This window comes from Plecotus auritus (genome assembly GCF_963455305.1).
Source record: "Plecotus auritus genome assembly, chromosome: 8".
NCBI lineage: Eukaryota > Metazoa > Chordata > Mammalia > Chiroptera > Vespertilionidae > Plecotus > Plecotus auritus.
In genome coordinates, this window is record NC_137782.1 from 135,603,262 (window position 1) to 135,625,814 (window position 22,553).

General features: G+C 45.4%; 1 protein-coding gene across 2 annotated transcripts in view; it reads left to right on the top strand.

Annotated features, from left to right (window-relative positions):
- The first annotated feature begins 18,083 nt into the window (after positions 1–18,083).
- Positions 18,084–22,553, top strand: part of SPRED2 (sprouty related EVH1 domain containing 2) — a 112,046-nt gene continuing 107,576 nt past the window's right edge. For both annotated transcript variants that reach the window (XM_080684527.1, XM_080684526.1), the window contains exon 1: positions 18,084–18,753. Coding sequence is in view for 1 of the 2 variants with exons in the window: in XM_080684526.1 (XP_080540652.1) it covers positions 18,728–18,753 (26 nt within the window). In the remaining variant the exon portion in view is untranslated. The remainder of the gene's footprint in view (positions 18,754–22,553) is intronic.

Sequence of the window (22,553 nt, forward strand, 5' to 3'; positions counted from 1 at the left end):
CAATTTTCAACCTTTTTCATCTCATGGCACACATAAACTAACTACTAAAATTCTGCGGCACACCAAAAAATATATTTTTTGCCGATCTGACCAAAAGAAAAATTGGTATAATTTTGATTCGTTCACAGCAGATAGCCAATGTCGTGTTGGCTGATGTCATTTTTTTGACATCTAAGGGGAAAGAGGTCAGTACCCTTGACTAAGTAGTCAGGTATTGCATGTGTGTGTGTTTTCTTTTTTTAAAATATATTTTTATTGATTTCAGAAAGGAAGGGAGAGGGAGAGAGATAGAAACATCAATGATGAAAGAGAATCATTGACTGGCTGCCGCCTGCACACCCCCTACAGTGGATCGATCCTGCAACCTGGGCATGTGTCCTGACCAAGAATCAAACCTGGTACCCTTCAGTCCGCAAGCTGATGCTCTATCCACTGAGCCAAGCTGGCCAGAGCAGTATTGCATGTTTTAAAAATTCTTCACACCAGTTGCATATTGCTGCATTAGACTAAAAACTACAACTCATCAGCCAGGATTAAGGATATGAATATTTCACTACATGGGTACCTGGGGGAGACCAGGTGATTTTTTAAAAACTTTTTGTTTTGAAATAATTAAAAACTGACAGAAAACTTGCAAAAATAACATGAAGAAGTCCTGTATACCCTTCCCCCCAAATTTTAAAATTTCCAAATATTAACATTTGCCACATTTACTTTATCATTCTCTCTCTGTCAGGCACATTTACTCCTACATACTTCAGTGTTGCTTTCTAAAAATAAGGATATTCTCTTATGTAACCATAGTACAATGATCAAAATCAGAACATTAAAATTAATACAATGCAATTGTTTAATCTACAGCTTTTGCCAGCTGTCTCACTGATGTCTTTTGTTGTAAGGAAAAGAAAATTCTTCCGGGTCCAGTAACCAATCCAGGATCACATTTTGTTGTCATGTTGTTTAGTCTAGTTTAATCTAGAAAGTTGTTCAGTATGTCTTTATCTTCCATGTCATTGACATTTTTGAAGATCACTTTGTAGAGCAGCCCTTACTTGGATTTATCTGTTGTTCCCTCATACTTTGGGTTACAAATTTTCAGCTGGAACACTACAGAAATGAAGTGGTGTCCTCAGTCATCATATTAGGAGGCTCTTAATTTTGATTTGTCCTATTACTAGCAATATTAACTTTGACCACTTGGTGAAAGTGGTAGTATTGGCCAGGTTCCCCTACTACAAAGTTACTATTTTATACTTTGCAACTAAAGTAAGAATCTGCAGGAGATGCTTTGAGATGCTTTAAACATGTTTTTTCATCAAAATTTCACCTGGTAGTTTTAGCATCCATTGATAATTCTTGCCTGAAATAATAGTATGGTGATTGCAAAATGGTGATTTTTCTAGTTTTGTCATTCATTCTATAACTTACTAGTTTGTCTTCCATCATAGAGAACAGGGGTGGGGAATGTCGGGCCTGGGGGCCATATAATTTGGTCTGGCCCTGCCAAGGCAACTGCAGGTGGGACTCGAAATTCAATAAATCTAGGAGCCTTTTTCATAGCAACATAATTTTTAAGTTGGTAATTTTGTATGGCCCACAAATGATGTTATAAATATTCAAATAGCCCTTGGCAGAAAAAGGTTCCCCACCCTTGATATAGAAGAACTTTTCTTCCTCCTCCATTTACTTATTTGTTTGTTCATTTCAGTGTGGATTCATAGTTTCCTGGTCTATTCAATGTGTTACAGCCAACTACTATCATAATTTATTTGGGTGCTCAAATTGTCACAGATTGGCCATTAGAAGCCCCTTTAAGCAGGCTTCTGTGTCCTTTTGGCATATTCCCATCATTCTCTGAGTACTTTTCTTATTTAAGATTATTTTTAATAGGGCACATAGTCATCTTGATAAAATCAGTCTTCTGTTAATAAGCAACAACAATGTGGGCAAGCAGTAGTGTCCTCCGCTAGTGGCTTGAATCAGGGCTGACAGCCTTGCTTTGTCCCAACAAAACAACTTTGTGCCCACATTCCAAAAAAGCCAGGAGGCCATGTAATTCCATCCTGGCCTCTCCTCCTGCTAATCCCTGATCACCGTCTAACAGGAGTGCTGCTAGGGCCCTGTGTTGCATGCCTCCAGGGGGTGCCATTCATATTGCAGACAGGGAATGATGTACTAGAGCAGAGGCTGGCATACTTTTTCTATGAAGGACCAGATAGTAAATATTTTCATCTGTGTGGGCATTTGGTCTTTGTTGCAACCACCTAACTCTGTCACGGTAGAGTGAAAGTAACTATAGACCCTATGTAAATGAACTGGCATGGCTTTGGTCCAATAAAACTGTATTTATGGATACTGACCTTGAATTTCAAATCATTTTCATGTCTTGTGAAATATTATTCTTACTCTCAGTGTTAAAAAAAGAAACACATTTGAAAATGTAAGAATCGATTCTTAGCTTGTGAATTTCACAAAAAGAGGCAGCTGGCTGGATACGTGTCCACAGTTTCCCACTCCCTGCCCTGCTCAGCCTGTGTTGTCATGGTGGTCCTACCTCTATCCAGGTCTTTCTCCCTTACCCTAGTCCCTCATCTGCCACCCTGTTTGGGCTTTCTCTCCACCTTCTACCCTCTTCTTTCCCAGTCTTTCCTCCGTGCCCAGCAGGGACCTCCATTCAATTGTAAAGAAACTTCTTTCCACATTTACGCTCCTGGCTCCTTTCTTAACCTTAACTGCAAAAATGAGTGCCTTCCCAAAGGAACTTTCTTCTTTGCTGAATTCTAGAAAGGATGCTACTCAATTTCTCATACCCCCAACGCATGGGCACAGGAAGTGCTGTTGACATTTTCCATACACCTCATTCCTGCTTCCAAACCTTCATTCTTCCACCCTCTTGCAAAACTCCCTCCCGCTTTGAAGCTCTTACCGTCCACTCTTTGAACAACAGCTAACACACACTGAGGGATATCCTTACAACCATTAGGAGATAGGTACATTATTATCCCCATTTTGCAGAGAGGTACAGAGGTTAAGGTCACAGAGCTGGTAAATGGCAGAGCTAGGACTCTAATCCCAGCAGTCCATGCTTAATACCAAAATGGTGTGCTGTCCTTTCTCTATGATCATGTACCATGTGGATAACTATCTTCTACCCACGCCTCACTATCCATTATCATGTAGCCATCTGGGCAGAAACAGATGCACAGTCAACCTGAGTCATTTGAAGAGGATTTAATAGAGGAACTATATGTAAAGGGGTACAACAATCTTTCTCAACCTTTTTTCGTTATCATCCACCCTAAGGACAAAAATTAAATCGATTTACTAAGTAAATTAAATTAATTAGCAGGACATACAGCACACCTCCACCCAATCGGTTCTTCTCACTATAAGTAAAAGTTGCCTTTCTAACGAAACAGTGAGCCCTCTGCAACTGCACACTGGAAGGCTGAAGGCCTGCAGGAAGACCTCAGCTTTTAAATGTTGTGCAATATGCATGCCTCACATAATTTTAAAATAAAATGTAGCTTTAAAAACTGACCTAAAATGCAAATATGGTCATTCTTTCCCATGCTCAAAACACTGCAGTAGCCCATCTGCCACCAAGTTAAAATCCACATTTGTTCAGATGCTACCCAAGGCCCCCGCATAACTCCTTTAGCCTCATCTTCACCACTTTCCACCTCAAACCCTATGTCCAGAGATGTGAATTACTGGAAAGTGAATGCATTTCCTAAAAAACTTTCTTCCTTTGCTGCCAGTTTGCGCAGAATGCCATTTTGTACCAAACTTGCAGTTTCCACATCCTGGTGAATTCTTCAAGATTCAGTTAAAATAACCTCTCCAGACATCTGTGAGAATAGCGGATGACCTTCCCCTCTGTGCCACCACTGTAGAGTGTGGTGGTTAAGGGTACAGTCTCTGACGCCAGATGCTATAGGTGTAGATCCTGGATTTGTCACTTGCCAGTTGGTGAACTTGGGCATGTGACTTAACCTCTGTGCTTCAGTTTCCTTATTTGTAAAATAAAGATTAGAAGAATAGTTCCTATTTCAGAAGAAGAGTATTCATTCACCAAATATTTACTAACTATCATATAACAAAACAGACAAAAATTCCTGCCCCGGTGGAAGTTAGATTAGAATTTAGAGCAGGGATTGGCAAACTATAGCCCATGGGCCAAATTAGCCACCTGTTTTATAAATAAAGTTTTATTGGAACACAGCCACACTCATTTGTTTATATATCGTCCATGGCCACTTCCATACTACAATGGGAGAGTCGAGTGGTTGCAACATAGACCATAGGAACTGCAGAGCCAAAAATATTTAAGAAAAAGTGCTAGCCCCTGCTTTGGTGGGACTGAAGTGTTTAAAATTTCAAAACATTACCTGGTACTTGGTAAGCACTCAACAGATGCTAGCTTCACCATATTATTGCATGCCCTTATGACAACACTTAACAAAGGTACTCTATAAAATTTTGCTGAATAAATGAATAAACAGATAGGTAAAGAGGAACCAGATGTTTGGGTCATGGGAACTACTGGAGGAAGAGTTTCAAGAAGGTGGAAATGGTCAGCTAAGTTAAGTTGACAAATCAAGAAAGGCCACCAGATTTGGCAATCAGATGAAGTGTTCTAACCAAGGAGCAGCTTGTGTATGGTGGTGAGGACAAAAGCTAGACCATGGTGGGTTTAGGAGGGAATGGAAATAAGGAAGAAGAGATAGAATCTCTGGTTGGGTAGCTCAGTTGGTTAGAGCGTTGTCTGGATCCACCAAGGTTGCCGGTTCACTCCCTGCTCAGGGCACATACAGGAGTCAACCAATGAATGCATAAGTAAGTGGAACAACACATTGATGTTTTCTCTATCTCTCCCTTCCTCTCTCTCTCATGTCAATCAAAGAAAAAAAATGTTTTTAAAGAAGAGATAGGAAAGTCGAGATTATGCATCTATATGACAGCAAGTATCAAGATAAAAATGAATACAGAGCCCTAGCCGGTTTGGCTCAGTGGATAGAGCATGGGCCTGCAGACTGAAGGGTCCCAGGTTCGATTCTGGTCAAGGGCACATACCTTGGTTGCAGGCTCCTCCCTGGTCCAAGCCTTGCTGGGGCTCGTGCAGAAGGCAACCAATCAATGTGTTTCTCTCACATCGATATTTCTCTCTGTCTTTCCCTCTCTCTTCCATTCTCTCTTAAAAAAAAAAAAAAAGCCGAAACCGGTTTGGCTCAGTGGATAGAGCGTCGGCCTGCGGACTGAAGGGTCCTGGGTTCGATTCCGGTCAAGGGCATGTACCTTGGTTGCGGGCACATCCCCAGTGGGAGGTGTGCAGGAGGCAGCTGATTGATGTTTCTCTCTCATCGATGTTTCTAGCTCTCTGTCCCTTTCCCTTCCTCTCTGTAAAATATCAATAAAATATATTAAAAAAAATCAATGGAAAAATACCCTCGAGTGAGGATTTTTAAAAAGAATACAGACTAATTGAACATAAAATGTAATTGAAAGAAATTTAGTGCTCTGAACACATGCATATTATTGCTGAAGATGCCCGCAACCTTTTTGGTGTATGGGACAACACTCCAACCAACTGGGCCACACCAGCCAGAGCTTTAGGGTTTTTTAAATAATTTTTTAGAAAGTTGATTTAAGAGAAAGAGAGAGAGAGAGAGAGAGAGAGAAACATCTGTTTTTTTTCTACTTATTTATGCATTCATTGGTTGATTCTTATATGTGCCCTGGCCAGGGATCAAACCTGAAACCTTGGTGCAGCAGGATGACACTCTAAACAAATGAGCTACCCAACCAGACCACTGATTTTTTTTTAAAAAAAAAGGCTACAAAAAGGTACTTAAGTGTGATGTTATTTAATTAAAATATATGCTATATAGTTTTTAATCAAATATACACTATAAATAGAAAAAGTCTATAAAGATACATTTAAAATATCAACAGAGGATATACCTAAATGGTGGGATTGCTGGGAGATTATTTTCTTCACTATATTTTTTTACACTTTAAATGTTTGTATAATAAACAGGACTTATTTTTATAATCACAAATAACAATGGAACAAAACCATTGAATTTCAATCACAACATGTTACAAGCATACATGTTTGCTTGTAAGCACAGAGGCCAGAGGTTTTTATGTTTTTTGTCCAATGTTTAGTTGTTACATGAACAGCAACAAAAATTCCTCAGCCTACATAAGTCAGCAGATGACATCTCAAAGAGATGTGCTAACATGGGTGGACCTTGAGAACATTATGCTAAGTGAAATAAGTCAGTTAGAAAAAGCTAAGAACCATATGATTTCACTCATATGGGATATAAAGCTGAAACTCATGAACACAAACAGCAGTGTGGTGGCTGCCAGGGAGAAGGGGGTAGGCGGAGAAGGGAGTCCTAATATATGGTGACAGGAGATTTGACTTTGGGTGGTGGGCACACGGTGCAATATACAGATCTTGTAACATAGAAACCCACACCTGAACCTATATGTTCATGTTGACCAATGTCACTCCAATCAGTTTAATTTTAAGAAAAGATATGTACAAAACAAACAAACAAAACAGATTTATCTAGAAGTTGACCCTATTGATCCTCTCTGCAAGGTAGCAAATCAACCAGACACCTGCTGTCGAAACATTGGAATTTACTAAAAACAGGGAGTGCTGAGCACACAACAGATGAATATGATGTGAATCAGTTATTTTGGCCATAAGTAACAGGACACTGACAAAAAGTAGCTTAAATAATAAATATTTACTATTTCACATTACATGAAGTCCAGAAGGGGATGGATTCCAACTCTGGTTAACTCAGTAGCTCAGCAAATTCAGGATTCTGGGTCAGCTTTCCTTTGACTTGCTTAGCTCTTCCCAAGAGAGTCTATGTGACAGGTAGGTAGTGAACATCACTGCGGCACCCAAGAATGTCTACGGCAGGAAGGGGGGCTTCCCTCTCACCCCATCTTCTTTTGTTTTCAGGAATTCAAATCTTTCCCAGAATTTCCCCAGCAGACACCTTCCTGAATTTTTTTTTTTAAATATATTTTATTGATTTTTTACAGAGAGGAAGAGAGTGAGATAGAAAGTTAGAAACATCGATGAGAGACATCGATCAGCTGCCTCCTGCACGCCCCCACTGGGGATGTGCCCGCAACCCAGGTACATGCCCTTGACCGGAATCGAACCTGGGACCCTTCGGTCCGCAGGCCGACGCTCTGTCCACTGAGCCAAACCGGTTAGGGCCACCTTCCTGAATTTTATTGGCTACACTGTGACAGTTCAGTTGAAGGAAAAAACAGGGAAGAAAACTACACTCCGCTGAAATAAAAAAAATCATAGCCATTCTTAAACCAAAAACTGGAAAAAGGAATTACCATTACTGCCCTAGATCAGCAGTGTCCAGTAGAATTTAATGTGAGCCATAATGCAAGATATATACTTAGCTCTCCCTGAGTAGTCTTTGTTAAGCTAAAAGTCTTCATTTTCTCCTTCATGAATGAGCTACAATATTGGTAAGCAACATTGCTTCCCATCAGCATACTTAGAAGTGCCAAGTGGCACTTCCCAAGTGCCAACGGTATTATTCCAACAAAGGCACCTTGGTTATGGAATCTGAACTTTGAGTCCCTGAGTTATGGTTCTGGATGTGACCCAATTTGTGTGGTCTTAATTGAGTCACTTGGCTTATCTGGGCCCCAATTTCTTCATCTTAAAACAGATGGTTCTTTTTAATGTCCTTTGAACTCTACCACTCCATGATTTTATATTACTGTTCAACTGGGACCTTCCTGACACTAGCAAGCTGGGGCAGCAAAACAAAAGTCATTCAGAAGGGCACTTTCTCTGATGCCATGGGGGCAAAATGCACTTTTAGAGAGAAAGGAAGGAGGCAAGCCATGGTGGCTTGTCATTCATTTACTCAGGAAGTAAAACAGGCACCCACTATGTGCCACGGTGACTCTACATTGAATTTTTAAAAAAATAAGATGTAGTCCCAGCTCTCAGTGAGCTTACAATCTGGTGGAAAGGGGATATAAATAAGCCAATATACAATTACAAAAGGTGTAGAAAGGGCTCTCTTGGCATTGTGGGAAATTGCTTAGCCTACAGGGCATCTCATGCTACATTTTACCCACTTTTGGTCTCTCTCTCTTTTTTAAATTGACTTTAGAGAGGAGGGGAGAGGGAGGGAAGAAGAGAAGGGGGAGAGAGAGAGAGAGAAGAGAGAGAGAGAGAGAGAGAGAGAGAGAGAGAGAGAGAGAGAGAGAGAGAGAGAGAAAAGGAAATATGGATCTATTGTTCCACTCATTCATGCATTCACTGGTCACTTCTCGTATGTGCCCTGACTAGGGATCAAAACCACAACCTTGGCTTATCAGGACGACTCTCTAATCATCTGAGCCACCCAGCCAGGGCTCTTAATTGTTTTTCTATTCCTTTCTTCAATGCATGTGCCCAGTTATCTATACAGCCTGGGACCTGGTAAGAGGGCCACAGGGAAACACTTGCAGCAAATTGAAGGTTTCTGTTTCAGATCCTTCTACCACCTCAACCACCATCATTTCCATAACCATCATCACCACCTCCACCTTCATCACCTCTCAACACCTCCACTCTCACAACCACCATCACCGTCATCATCATAGCCACCGCCATAAGCACCACCGCTGCCATCAACAAAAAAGTACACAAGTGAGGCTTGCTTTAATCCCAAAAGTATGTATAAAATCTGAGTTGATGTACTGAACAAATTAAGGGATGATTATTTGCTTTTCCAAATTATTCAATATACGGTAACTTTAGATAAAGTTTCCCTAGTGTTTTTTAATATGTGCTTTGGTTTACAAACATTTTAATTACCCAGATCTCTTTAGGATTATACCTATTTTAAAAATAAGATATATGAGGGATAGGATTTTCATGCTGAGAAAGAGGGGCAAGCATAATAAGAAGCTCATAAGATCTCTTTCTTTATTCATTAAATTAATTGTGAAGAGTTTTATAACATGCACAAATCTACTAAACATTAAGCAGTTTTAGTTACTTGGTCATAAATCAGTAAAGACAGTTAATTTTATCAATAGTACTCCTATATCTAGATAGTATGTGTATATGCAAATATATGATGCTTATATAAAAATATATGTACTTATAGTATACTTCATAAAATGTTTATTAAATATTTGTATACTAAAATATACAATATTTATCAAATAGATGTGATCAATGTGTATTATCATACCCTTCTCTAACTGTGAAATTTGGGTTAGAGACTAAAGTAGATGGTAAAAAATGACCACAAAGTCCTCTCATCCTTGTATGCATATCCCTTGCCATGTGACTTTGCCACTCCTCCCATTACGAAGGAGAGTCTAGCCCTGACTGGTTTGGCTCAGTGGATAGAGCATCGGCCTGCGGACTGAAAGTCCCAGGTTCGATTCTGGTCAAGGGCATGTACCTTGGTTGTGGGCACATCCCCAGTAGCGGGTGTGCAAGAGGCAGCTGATCGAAGTTTCTCATCGATGTTTCTAACACTCTATCCCTCTCCCCTCCTCTCTATAAAAAATCAATAAAATATATTTTTTAAAAAAAATTAAAAAAAAAAACAAAAAGGAGAGTCTACTTTACTGCTCCTTGACTCTTAACCCTGGGTTGGCCATGTGACTATTTTGGCTAATGGGATATTAACAAATGTGACAGAAAGCAGAGGCCTGCACTTTGGGTTTTGCCTTCCCTTGCTGATCTGGGAACCTTGCCATCACCATCATGTGATCAAATCTGGGCTGGCCTGCTGAAGGATAATAGATCATGTGGCATCAGTGAACTAGCACAGCTCAGGCCCTACAAGACCAATTAGCACCCCCAGTCACCAGATATGTGAGAGACCATCCTAGACCAGTGGTCGGCAAACTGCAGCTCGCGAGCCACATGCGGCTCTTTGGCCCCTTGAGTGTCGCTCTTCCACAAAATACCACGGCCTGGGCGAGTCTATTTTGAAGAAGTGGCATTAGAAGAAGTTTAAGTTTAAAAAATTTGGCTCTCAAAAGAAATTTCAATCGTACTGTTGATATTTGGCTCTGTTGAAAAATGAGTTTGCCGACCACTGGCCTAGACCATCCTGCCCCAGCTGAGCTGGCAGAGGCCAGAAGAACCACCAAGTTGACAGAGCCTCATGAGAAATAAAATGTTTATTGCTCGAAGCCACAAAATTTTGTGGTGGTTTGTTATATAGCAAAAGCTTACTGATACAGAGACCATATCAAAATGAGCTTTGTTCTCTTTCTTCTCTATCCATTACAAAAAGCTTGGGTAAAATGTTTGGTTTATTGGAGCCACAGTTGACACAAACGTGTTTTCATTTTCTTCTAATTCTAAAAGCTCTGATTCTCTTACATTATTAAGCTTCCTTTCTTAGTTATGGTCTTTACAGAAGAACGGGGCTGAGGAATAAAGACAATAAAAATGAGGCATGGTGTTAAGAGTGAAAGGGAGCTGAAAATGTGAATTAAGGTGGTGATAGTGGGATGCTGGGGCAAAAAAGAGACATCAGTATAACTCATATTGTGTTTAACTTCCTAGGAGAGGTTCCCTCTATTAAACCAGAATCTCTATTGAAACTCCTTGCCGTAGCTGGTTTGGCTCAGTGGATAGAATATCAGCCTGCGGACTTAAGTGACCCGGGTTCGATTCCTGTCAAGGGCACATGCCCAGGTTGCAGGCTCCATCCCCAGTAGGGGGTGTGCAGGAGGGAGTTGATCAGTGATTCTCTCTCATCATTGATGTTTCTTTCTCTCTCTCCCTCTCCCTTCCTTTCTGAAAAAAAAAAAAAAAAAGTCCAAATCATCTTCAGGCTTCAGGCATGATTGACTCTTATTGCTCCGAAGATATCCTCAGGGCAGTGTCTCTCTGGTCTCTCCATCTCTGTCTCTAGGTTCTGCTGCCTTGTTTTGGTCTCCCTAGGTCCCTCAATCCCTGACCTACTTTGTGAGTCCCAGAGTTGAGTGGTGGCAACTGTCTATTACGTCTCCATCTTGAGTGACCAAGCCCTTTTTCCTTCTCCCCACCTGTTACCCTATCATGTTAAAGGCACTAAGTTCCATCCAATTTCCCAAGTCAAAAACTTGGAAGCCTTCCCAGACCTCTCCATGAGTCCCCATATCCAATAGATAATAAAGCCAAGACATTTCGACCCCATCTGTGTCTTTGGAATTGGTTTTCCCTCTCCCTGGCCACTGCCACTGTGTTTTGTCAGGCATTGTTATTCCTGTCATGGAAGAAGAAAATTTCTTTCTAACCAGTCTTTGCTTTGCTCCCTACAAACTATCTTACATGCCTGGAGTAGCCTGTTAAAAAGGTACATCTGAGTCTAGTAGTGCCTGCTTAAAATCTTTGTTTATATAACTTATATGAGCTGCTCCACAAATTTGGGGTACAAACATGATCCTATTTGGTAATTTTTCCAGTTGATCACTTGAACTCCCAGCTGTCCTGTTGGCAGAGAGCCTAGTTATCTTAGGTTGAGTTTCCTAGAAACAGAGTCTGAGCTGAAGATGCGTGTTAGTTGTTATTTTAGGGGCCTCATTGTTCCTGCCACTGGACTGGGGCTGAGCCCACGTTAACCCACCCTGCCCAGTGGCTAACTATATTAATAAAGAATCTTGGAGCAGGAGATTGGGGATTGGTGTCTTTACTCCTAAGAAGCCCAGGGCCTCTCATGCAAATTGCTATACCCAGTGACAAGTGTTAGGTCGTCGAGGAACGAGGAACGCAGGAGGCCAGAATGGTGAGGGATCATGAATTTATTATTCTATCACCCGCACACCAGGTGGCTGAGCCTGGATGGCTCCAGCACCTAGTGACAGGAGTCAGAAGCTTTTAAAGGACTTTTGGCAGGTTTTTTCTGGGGAGGGACTTGTTCATGCATACCCGGAGGGGAGGTAATGGAATGTGGTCGCTGCAAGTGAAATGTGGTCTCAGCAAAGGGAATGTCCGAAGTGAAATGGCCTGAAAAGTCAGTTCCTGGGGGAGGGGTATCAATGCAATTGCTAGATCAGACCTAAAAGCAAGCTCTACCTACCTGGGGCTCAGAGTGGAGGTCTTGATCCAGTCACAAAAGATTCTTTTATGCCAGAGGTCAAAAACTCAAATGCCTAGAGGAGCCAGAAGCCTGACAGACAGGGCAGCCATCACTTGCAACAATCGCTCAGTAATTCACAGTAGCCACATCTATAGTTTTTTCAGGAGGAGCCCCAAAATCTTGATTTTTTTTAATGTGAAATATTCTGATTTTAAACTGTTAGCTAGATTTTTTTTTTTTTTAAAAAGCAGGCAAAACAAAACTTATCTGGGGCATTATCTGTCCTAGGGGCTGTCAGTTTGTGATTTTGATTTTATGCCCTAATCCCATAACAATGGATGCCCACTTGCCCTATATTTGCATCACTATGGGGGTGGGGCCACAGCAACGAAATGAACTGGGAGTGGAGAAAGATCAGCTGTGAACGGGTTACAAAAGGTTCCATGATTTCAAGATAGTCTAATCTCCTTTAAGGTGGCCTGCGTGGCCTTCCTGACGGGGCTCCCACCCTTTAGCACGGCCTTTCTGTTACTCCCCTCCCTCACACTGTTTCGCATCTCCGGGCCTTTTTGCTCACTGGGCTATCTCAGAGGATCTTTCACGTCCAATTATCTATCAGCACTCTCACCCTCCTTCAAGTTTTGACTCCACACCCCTCCCTCTGGGCAGATCTCTGCTTTCTCTCCTGCTTACCCCATGTTTTAGAGTAGTTACTCGATTGCCCTTAAGCAACGATTTTCAACCGGTGTGCCACAAGAATTCTTAAAACATGCAATACCTGACTATTTAATCAGGGGCACTGACTTCTTTTTCCTTAGATTGTCACTGGCGTGGCTCAATGATTGAGCGTTGACTTATGAACCAGGGGCACATGCAGGGGTTGTGCTGGACCCCAGTGCGGGGTGTGCAGGAGGCGCCATTGATGTTTCTATCACCATTGATGTTTCTATCTCTCAACCTCTCCCTTCCTCTCTGAAATCAATAAAAGTATATTTTTTAAAAATGTGAGCCAACACAACAATAACCATCCAGGTGTGAAGGAATCAAAATTATACCATTTTTGTTGTTGTTGTTAGATCGGCAAAAAATATATTTTTTGGTGTGCCAGAGAATTTTACTAATTAGTTTATGTATGCCATGAGATGAAGAAGGTTGGCAATTGCTGCCCTAACGTTTTATCTACAGGCCTGTTGCCCCACCGGATGGAACTCCTAGAGGGCAGGAACCATTGCCTCAGAGCACCTTGAACTTTAAATGCAGGAAAAGCCCGCGCATCCAATTTGAAAAATAATGAGCCTGACCATTGCCTTTCACAGGCCAGAAATCTGTGAGGAACTGGTCATTTTATTTTGAGAAATTAAGTTGAAATTTGGTGTTAAAGAGAAGGGGGAAAGAAAGTTCTGTATACTTTCAAGGACCACAAATTTGTAAAATAAGTTGGAAAGAACATGTTTTTAGATTTTCTCAGCTTTGCACATAGCTGAGGCTTCTAAGAAGCCTCAATCTAGAACAAGAAAATGACTAAACCGGCTGGGCTAGCTTTTCTCCCCAACCTTCCAGCATCCCTGAGACTCTTCGAGTGTTTGCTGCCTTCAAGGGGGAAGGGAACCAGCTCTTCTGAATGAAACTGCACCTGCACAGACGCTGCGGCCCACGGTGGGAGAGGAAGCAGCCACAGTCGGAAGACCTTTTGCATAACCCACTCTTAAAATGACCGAGTCTTGTCGAGTTAAAAATTGAAACTCCAGAGGAAAACCCTAAGCGGTTACATTTTCTCGACAACGTTTCCCAGGCCTGTCAATCATTTCCTGCTTTCTCTCCCTCCCCAGCGCGTGCACACATACAAGCTTGGGTGGACCGCTGCCTTGACATTGAGTCTTTCCCGTACCTGGAGTGGAGTAAAGTACCTCAGGAAGCCGCGAGGTTGGCGGTTCATTCATAATAAATGAACTCAAGGGAGGAGGGAGGCAGGGATAAGAGCCTTTCATCTCTGCTATTTAAAATCCCAGCATTGCAGCTGAAAGGGAAAATGACCTGGGAGTGAACTGCTTCGGGGCTGAAGTATTGCACGATAACGGTACGAGCGAGAGAGCGAGCGCGTCAGCGGCCCGCCCGCCGGCTATTTATACCCGGCAGATTATGCAATCTGGCTCCAGCCATTCATGCCCGGACTGGGACGACGCGCGCCGGGTGGGGGAGGGCACCATTCCCGGCCGCCGGGTCAGTTACTAAGTTTGCATCATCCCCTTCATTACGAGAGAGCTTGAGTTTCCATTCCGGCCTGCGGGTCTTGGGGGAGACAGCTGGGCTACAAACTCACTTGGCACACACTGGCACACATGACTGCTTATTTAAACATAATAATAAAGGCACCAGAGCGCCCGAGGCGCAGCCCAGAGGCGCGCGGGGCAGGGCTCCGGGCAGACCGGAAGGAACTGATAAACTGAGCGCTAATGACACCCGCTCCCTCCCCCGTCGGAAGTGTCCTCCCTGCGCCAGTCATTGAGAAATACCGAAGGAGCAGAATGGGGGTGAGATGAGGACAGGCCCGGGCGCAGCTGCGCGCGCCTTGCCGGGTCGGGAGCAGGGGTGCCGCATCAGTGTGGGGGTCTCGGGGGATCCGGCCACACACACACACACACACACACCCCTTCGGATATAGTAGAGTCCTCTCCAAATCACTCCGCCCCCCCTCCCCGTTCTGGTCCCGGGTTCGGAGGTAAGGGTGAGTGATTTGTCGGAGCCCACCCCGCTACCCCCACCCCGGGAGATCTACACTCCCGGCCCTACCAGACCCCGATGGGCGAGAAGTGAGGGACGCAGAGAGGAGACGAAGGACTCGAAAGAGAGCAGATTGCCAAGAAGGATAAAATGTCCGCTTCTCCCGACTCCCGTGCGGGGCGGGAGGGGGTGGGGGCGGGGGCCGCGACCGGCTTCCGAGTAAAACAAGACCTGTGGGTCTACTGAGCATGCCCGTCCCGGGGCCACCGAGGGTCGCTCTGGTTCCGCGCTCCGCGTTTTCCAGGAGGCCGGCGGGAAGGCCCGGGGTGGGGGTGCTGCCCCACCCGGGACTCGGGATTGAGAGGTTGGCGGGGAGGGGTGGGGGCGCGTGCTGGAGGCTCCTCTAGGTTTACGTGAAGTTGTGAATAGATCGACATTACTTTTGAAGCTGTACTTTCTCACTGAGTCGACACCCTTGATTTGATCGTGTTCAGAGCTGTCTTGTTCTCCGTTTTGGAGGTTGTGGGGGAGAGAAAGGGACATGGGTGTTTAGCTCTTTCAGTAATGTCATTAAATTAAAGCCCTGAATCCGTGATAACCCCTATTCTGGTAACAATCCAGTATACTTTGATAACATCCTGATGTTCAGATCAGTAAACATACCTGAGTTATTCGCCCAATATGCCATTTCTTCTATAGTACAGTTAGAAATTGATGGGAGGATCAAGAGATGAACTGCTAGGAACATTTCCATCAAAAGGCCCCTTTTGAGTAATGAACAAGGCGAAAGAAAACTGGAGGAAGGTTTTCTTTAGAGGAACATGAAGTACCCGGAGTGGAGGGGGTAGCAATATAGTAATACAGCTGCCTAGAAAGAAGAAAGGGTTGCCATTAATTTCCTATTTGCAGTGTGCTTAACTCAGTAGCCTCACTGTATAGCCGTTTAATCTTCCCAGCGGCCCCATTTGTGGGTATTATCCTGACACTACAGATACTGCACCCAAGGCTCAGAGAACCTGAAAACCTGCTGGAGTGTGGCACCAGGGCAACCAACCAGTGACCTGGTGAATTCTGGACCCTGAATGTTTTTCTTAGCTCCTCTGGCTGTGGGGTTAGAGGGCAGGGCCAGTCATTCACTGCTATTTGCAGGGAGCTGGATAAATGAGTAGTGATGACACCAATTCTGCTTGGCTACCTACAGAAATTAGTAACCACCTCACCTGCCACCTTGTCATTTGGACTTTCTAAAACTGGAGGGTGGAGCCAAAGAGGTGCCCATTGGATGGATAATTTTGATATGGACAAATGTTTGTGTTCCCAGAAGTCCAGGAATGACTGAGTGGGACCTCTTTCAGCAACTTTTAGAGAAAATCAACAATGGCCAAAGCTGATAACTGGATAGACACCTTAGCTTTATGGGGATTTAGAGACCAATGAGATCTTGCTCTGTTCAGTGCTTTCGCATAGACTCTCAGTGGCCTCAAGCGCTGAGAAAGACAACCTTGGCCTTGTTATCTCTGTTTTATGAAGAAACTGAAGAATTGCTACAAGCTTCATTCAGGGTCTTCAGGCTGCCAGGAGAAAACCAGAACCCAGGTATTCCTTCCATCTGGTGCCCTTTTCACCACCATACAACAGCACTCAGCATCAAAGGTGGTCAAGCCCGATCCATACTCAGAAAGTTCATGGTTGTGATCAGCACTAAGCTAGGGTAAACCACCAATTTTGCCATGACTCAAGGTGAAACTCTATCTTTGGAGCACTTGTGGCTCTCCAAATGTGTGTGTGTGTGTGTGTGTATGTGTGTGTGTGTACCCTTTAGATGTACTGCATTTGAGGTATGTTTAATCTACTTTAAATTCATTCAGTGGTTGCTATTTAGTTAAAATATCTGTGTCATCTCTTAGCACATTTGGGAGGATGGAAAAGTCTACTGTGTTTGGAGAGCAGGAAGGTGTCAGGACTGTATCTCTTGCTCCCTAGCAAAAACCCAGAAGGAATACTCAATCGCTATGCAAATTGTGGGGCCCACTGCAAAATAAAAATGTGAGTCCTTTGTTTGTTCAAACACTATAAAAAATGTCAAGACTTCAACAGCAGAGCATAAAAACAAGGAAAGGTCCCTGTGCAACTGAGCAGGGTGCATGCCCAGGAAGCAAGGCCTGCCCATTGCCCAGACAGTGCTGCTTTGGAGAGCATGGGCCCACCTAGGCCATGGTCCCTGGCCAAGATCGGAAAAATAATTTGAAGATAAAGGGAAGGAAAAGGTGCCCTAGCCGGTTTAGCAAGGTGGATAGAGCGTTGGCCTGCAGACTGAAGGATCCCAGGTTTGATCCCCATCAAGGGCACATGCCCGGGTTGCACTGCGGGCTCTATCCCCAGTAGGGGGTGTGTAGGAGGCAGCCAATCAATGATTCTCTCTCATCATTGATGTTTCTTTCTCTCCCGTCCTCTCTGAAATAAATAAAAATATATTTTTTTTAAAAAGGGAAGGAAAGGGGGACTCGAGGAGCTCTTTTCTCCCCATTTCACTGTTCCAAACAAAGCCACTGGGCTGGCAATCTCTGGTCCAGTAACGATGGCCTTCAAGAGCCTGGGACAGGGCCATCCTCCACCAACATGAGAAAGATTTACTGAATAAAATAAAAAAAAACATATATTTGGGCTTACTTTTTAACCCAAGAAAGCCTGTCATTTCTACTAAAATGCAAACGTTTGTCGACTGCGTTTGTGGACTTATCTTTTATTCCTTTTACGTAAAATAATGCCCGTTCCCTTACCAAGACAAAAGAAAAAACACACATAAGATTCACGTGAAACTGAAAAGCCTCTGCCATTCAGAACCTTGGCAAAAGCACCTGTGCCACCCTCACCCTCCCACCCCTCGGTGGGGGAGTAGTTGATCCTCAGAGCCCGAGCACCGCTCCGGCCCTGCCCTGAGCTCTCTGTCTCCACCCTTCCTCCTCCTCCCCACCCCCTGATTTTTAATCCAGGGGTTTGGTAGGAGGGAGGGAACTGAACGCGAGCCAGATGTGTGCGAGTCCCCGGCTCCCGCCTCCTCCCTCCTCCCGGGCATCTTAAAACCCGGAGTTCAGACGGAGGAGGATCCGGAGTCACAAAGACGCGGTGCAAACAACTCCGCTCCGCGGCTCCCCCGGGAGTGGGAGCCAGAAGGAGCGGGGAGAGAAAGCCGGGCATGCTCAGTAGACGGGACAAAGTTGCTTTTTTCCCCCTTTTTTCTCCGCTCTCTCTCATTTTTTTTTCGGTCGCAAGTAGGAAGCTTTTTGCACTCCACCACCTCTGGCCGCTGGGAAGACGTCATCGCTTCCGCCCTACTTCCTCCTCCTGTTGGCGGCGGTGAGAATCCAATATGGAGTAAATCGGTAGAGTCGAGAGATGGGGCTCGGACGGGGCGCCCTGCACCGCCTCCCAGGCGCACCTCCCCCGGCCGCCGACCGCTCCCCGGAACCGTGATTGGCCCGCCCCCCCCCCGGGGGCGACCCCGGACAGAGCCCCCACCCGCGGCCGGCCCCCTTCTCCTCCTCTCACCAGTCTCCGCCGTTCCACGGCGCGCTTGTTTTTTTTTTCCTCTTCTCCCTCACCGCCGTCCCCAGCCCAAACCTCTCCCCCTCCGCCCGCTCCCGAGCCCCCGAAGCCCCCGCCCGCCTCGCCCCTCGGCGCTGCGGCGCTCCTGACCTCCCGCAGCTTGCCTTTGCACCGCTTCCCCCAAACCACCCAGCGCCCGATCGTGCAGCTTCCCCTTCTGCCTTCTGCGACGCCCCCTTCATCTCTAGCCGTCCCCCCTCCCCAACCAAATCAGGCGATCTCCGGAGATGTGAAGAAGGGGGGTGAGCGCACAGGAAGATGAAGGGAGCAAAGCTGCCCGCCGCGGGACAGGCGTCTAGGTGAACAGGAAAATGACCGAAGAAACACACCCGGACGAGTAAGTTTGGCCGCGGGGTGGGACGCGTGTGCCCCACGGGGGCAGTGTGGGGGTCGGGGCTGAGGACGCAGGCGGGGGCTCTCATTGGGTGAACTTGGCGTGGGGTGCAGCGACTCGCTGGCCTGTGGGGTTTGGGACGCGAGATTTCCCCCCTTGTTGATGTGAGAAGGGGGCAAAAACTGCTGTGGACCGGCGGGGGCGCGCTTGGGGTCGGCGGGCTGGTCGCCACTGCGGGGGCCAAGGGCGCACTGGTGACCTCAGGGAGGTCCCCCTCCCTCTCCCGGGAGTTACAAACATCCCCCCCCCCCCGAAATCCTCGGCGGCCGGAGCGGAAGACCTGACACCCCCGCTTCGGTTTCCTGGGGTCGTTGGGTTTTTATTTGGTGACTTTGTGATTCTCCCGCCCGGCTGCTCGCCCTGCGGTCCTTTCGGGAGCCCTCTGGGGCCCAGGCTCCGCCATTTCGTTTTCTTGAATCGCTCTCATTTGCATACCACATTTTCATTCATAAAAAACACGGCCGAGCAAGGGGAGCCCTGGGTGCGGGGGTCTGCGTGCGCCCAAGTCCTTGCGCTGGCTGGCGTGCTGGAGCCGCCCCCGGGGTCCGGCGGCGCGTGCGGGTGTGTGTGCACGCGCTTGTGTGCCCGGGACCCGCGCCCCGCGGGGTCCGGTAGCTCGGGGGGCGGATCCGAGGCGTGCGCAGCGGGGGCGGGCGGGATCCTGCGGGGCAGTACAGTGCGGGCCAGAGCGTGTGTGTGGGGGTGGGTGGCGGGGGGGGGGGGTCTGTGTGTGCGCCCGTGCATCCGAGTGTGTGCCGGGCTCCGCGAGTCCGAGGGTAACAATGCTCAGGGCGCTCCGCCCTAGGGGCTCCCTGCCAGACCCATCGCCCCCCGGGGACGCATGCAGTTCTCCAGGCCCTGGCCAAGGTGCAGCTCCCTGCAGCCTCACGGTCGCAGAGTCGGGTTTGATTCTTTCCCAGCCCCGCCTGAGGCCGTTCCAGTTGCGGGTGCAACGCAGGCTAGGCCGCTGGGCCCGGCGCCTGAGGTCGTCGGCCTCGGGTCCGAGCGGTCACCGCACAGGGGCCGCCACTACTCAGCGGCTGTGCCCGCCACCAGTCACTTTTTTTCTTCTATTTTTTCCTTTATTTTTTTTTGTGAATAAGACGTTCTCCTTTATTGTCACATGATAGCCCTCCCCTCCTCCCCTGCACATTCATAAATCCGGAGCCAGTCTCGGCTCCTTTCATTCAGAGCTGCCTGCCATTTAGCCAAGGTAGTGGCGGCGCCGGCTTCGGCGCAAAGACCCTGTTCGAAGCCGCGGGAACTACCCCTAGAGGGAGGCCCCGGGAGTGTCTCTGGGGGCGTGGGGCCTGCGGGTAGACAGCTCCGGAGGCCCCGGTCTTTTGCCTCCTGAGCATTGAGACGGTGCAGAGAGGGGAAGTGACTCAGGGCTTGGGCGAGAAGGCTTCTCTTGCGGCAGGTGACAGAATGCTGTGCTCTACTCTAAGAATCTACTCCTTTTTTTAATGCCCCTTTATCCTTTGGCGTCTGCTGTTGCCAGGCTAGGAGGGAGGGGGTGTTGGGAGGGCTAGTCTTGGGGAAAGGGAATTTCCTTTCCTGTGGGTCCCCAGGGAGCCTTGATTACAGTAACCCCTAGTCTGCCGGACACTAGCTGAAAAGGATCCCGCCTAGTGTATATGTTGTGGCCATCCCACCACTACATCGGCTGGCCCTTCTGTTTTAGACATTTTGCTTGGCCTTCGTAGACTATCTTGAAATGGGAAAGTGAAAAAAAAAAGTTGTGTTTCTAGGCTGAAATAATGGAGGAGAGTTATATGCTGCTGGGCCTTAACCCCTTCAGGACTTGGTTAGTAATAGGTATTTGTGTGGGCCCTCCTTTGTCCCTGCACACACAAATAGCAATAGTAGCCATGCTCTGGGCTTCGGAATTTCCCAAAGATTGATTCGACCACCCTAGATTGGGTTCCTTGGCTCCATCCCTTGTGAATACTGGCCTGGCCTCTCCCTTTTCACGGCAGCATGTTATCTGGTATCCAAAGCAAAAGGACTTCGAGTGGGATCACCAGCGAGAAATAAATATCTCTATTCCAGGCTTTCAGAGCAATTCAACATGGAGAACTGGCTGCCCCCACTGCTGTCAGAAGCCTAGTTGAGACAATGGCTATTTGCGGACACATTCTGGTTTCAGAAAATCGGAAAGCTGTGGCCCCTTAGCCCACTGCACAGCTTTCTCAGGATTACTTTTAACGTAATGACCTTGGCATGACACATGAAATGCCTGGTAAGAGAGCAGGCTGCACGTGCTATCAACTGGCATTTGTGGACACTATTATATTGTTCAATGTACTTATGTAATGACCCATCTGAAAAAAAATTTTTAAATATTAGTACCAGAAAGAAGGTTTCTGTTTGAGTAACAGGGCTTGCTATGATTGCCTTTTCTTTTTGCTACTACTGTCTGGAAGCTCAGAGCCAAAATTATTGCTTGATCAGGGTAGCCATTTTGGCCTAGGTTTCTTGCTAGACTTATTTACTCCTCTATAAATTTTGATCTTCTATTTTCTCTTCTAATGGCTTCATGTTTGAGGTCCCTCAGATACTTTTGGAAATAGGCAAGTTGTGTTACTTAAAAAGAGAATTGGTAACAATAAACTGGAGACCTAGGGGAGTTATATTTGTGCCTTAGGCAAAATAGAATTTCTTGATAGTCCACCTATTTTTCTTAAATGTCTGTTATATTTCACATCAGAATATAACAAATCAGAATCTTAACCACTGGTAAAATTATGCTTAATTAATTAAGCATAATTAAATGCAAAAAATAAATGTTTTGTCTTCAAATGTTTTTTTTCCATGTCAATTTAAAGCTCCTCTCTGATAAATATATAGTAGTTCAGGAAAGCTTATCTATTCTATTCACTGATGGTCCTAAAAATTAGCTTTTATATAAAACTACATTGACTCTTCTTTGATCCCACTCCAGTTAGAAATGTATGTTAAGATTAACAATTCTACACATTTTTTTTTATAATTTAAAAAGTAAAGACCATCAACAAAATGTCAAAAGTGATCTTTTATACATAGGAATAGAAAAAAATTTTTAAGTCATATCTTTAAAGCATTTGATCATGGCTATAAGTGGTTTGGAAATTTGCAGACAAAAAATGAAGAAATCCTTCTCAAGTGAGCTATAACCTTGGAGACATCAGGTCTTCATTCAGCTTTTTTATTCTGTTCCTCTCTGGAACACACATCTTGCTGAGAGAATGGATTTGCAGCTTTGCCTGCAGTCATACTAATGTTGAAAGGTTTCTCATTAAAAAAAAACACACACACACACACAAAACCCCACTTAATTATTTTTGTGGAACCATTTCAAAATTAGACATCAGAACTCATATTTAAATACTTGAGCTTAGCCCTAGTCAGTTTGCTCAGTGGTTAGAGCATCAGCCCACGGACTGAAGGGTCCTGGGTTCGATTCTGGTCAAGGGCACGTGCCTCAAGTTGGGGGCTTGATCCCCAGACCTGGTCAGGGTGTATGCAGGAGGCAACCAATTGATGTTTTTCTCTCTTTCTCTGTCTCTCACCCTCTTTTCCACTCTCTCTAAAAATCAATGGAAAAATATCCTTGGGCGAAGATTAACAAAAAAATAAAAATAAATACTTGAATACTATCAACAATAAAAAATATATTTAAAAAAAATAAATAAAATACTTGAGCTTACTTCCCAAAAAGGTGAGAATACTCTTTGGTGAGACCACAATACCATCAGCACACT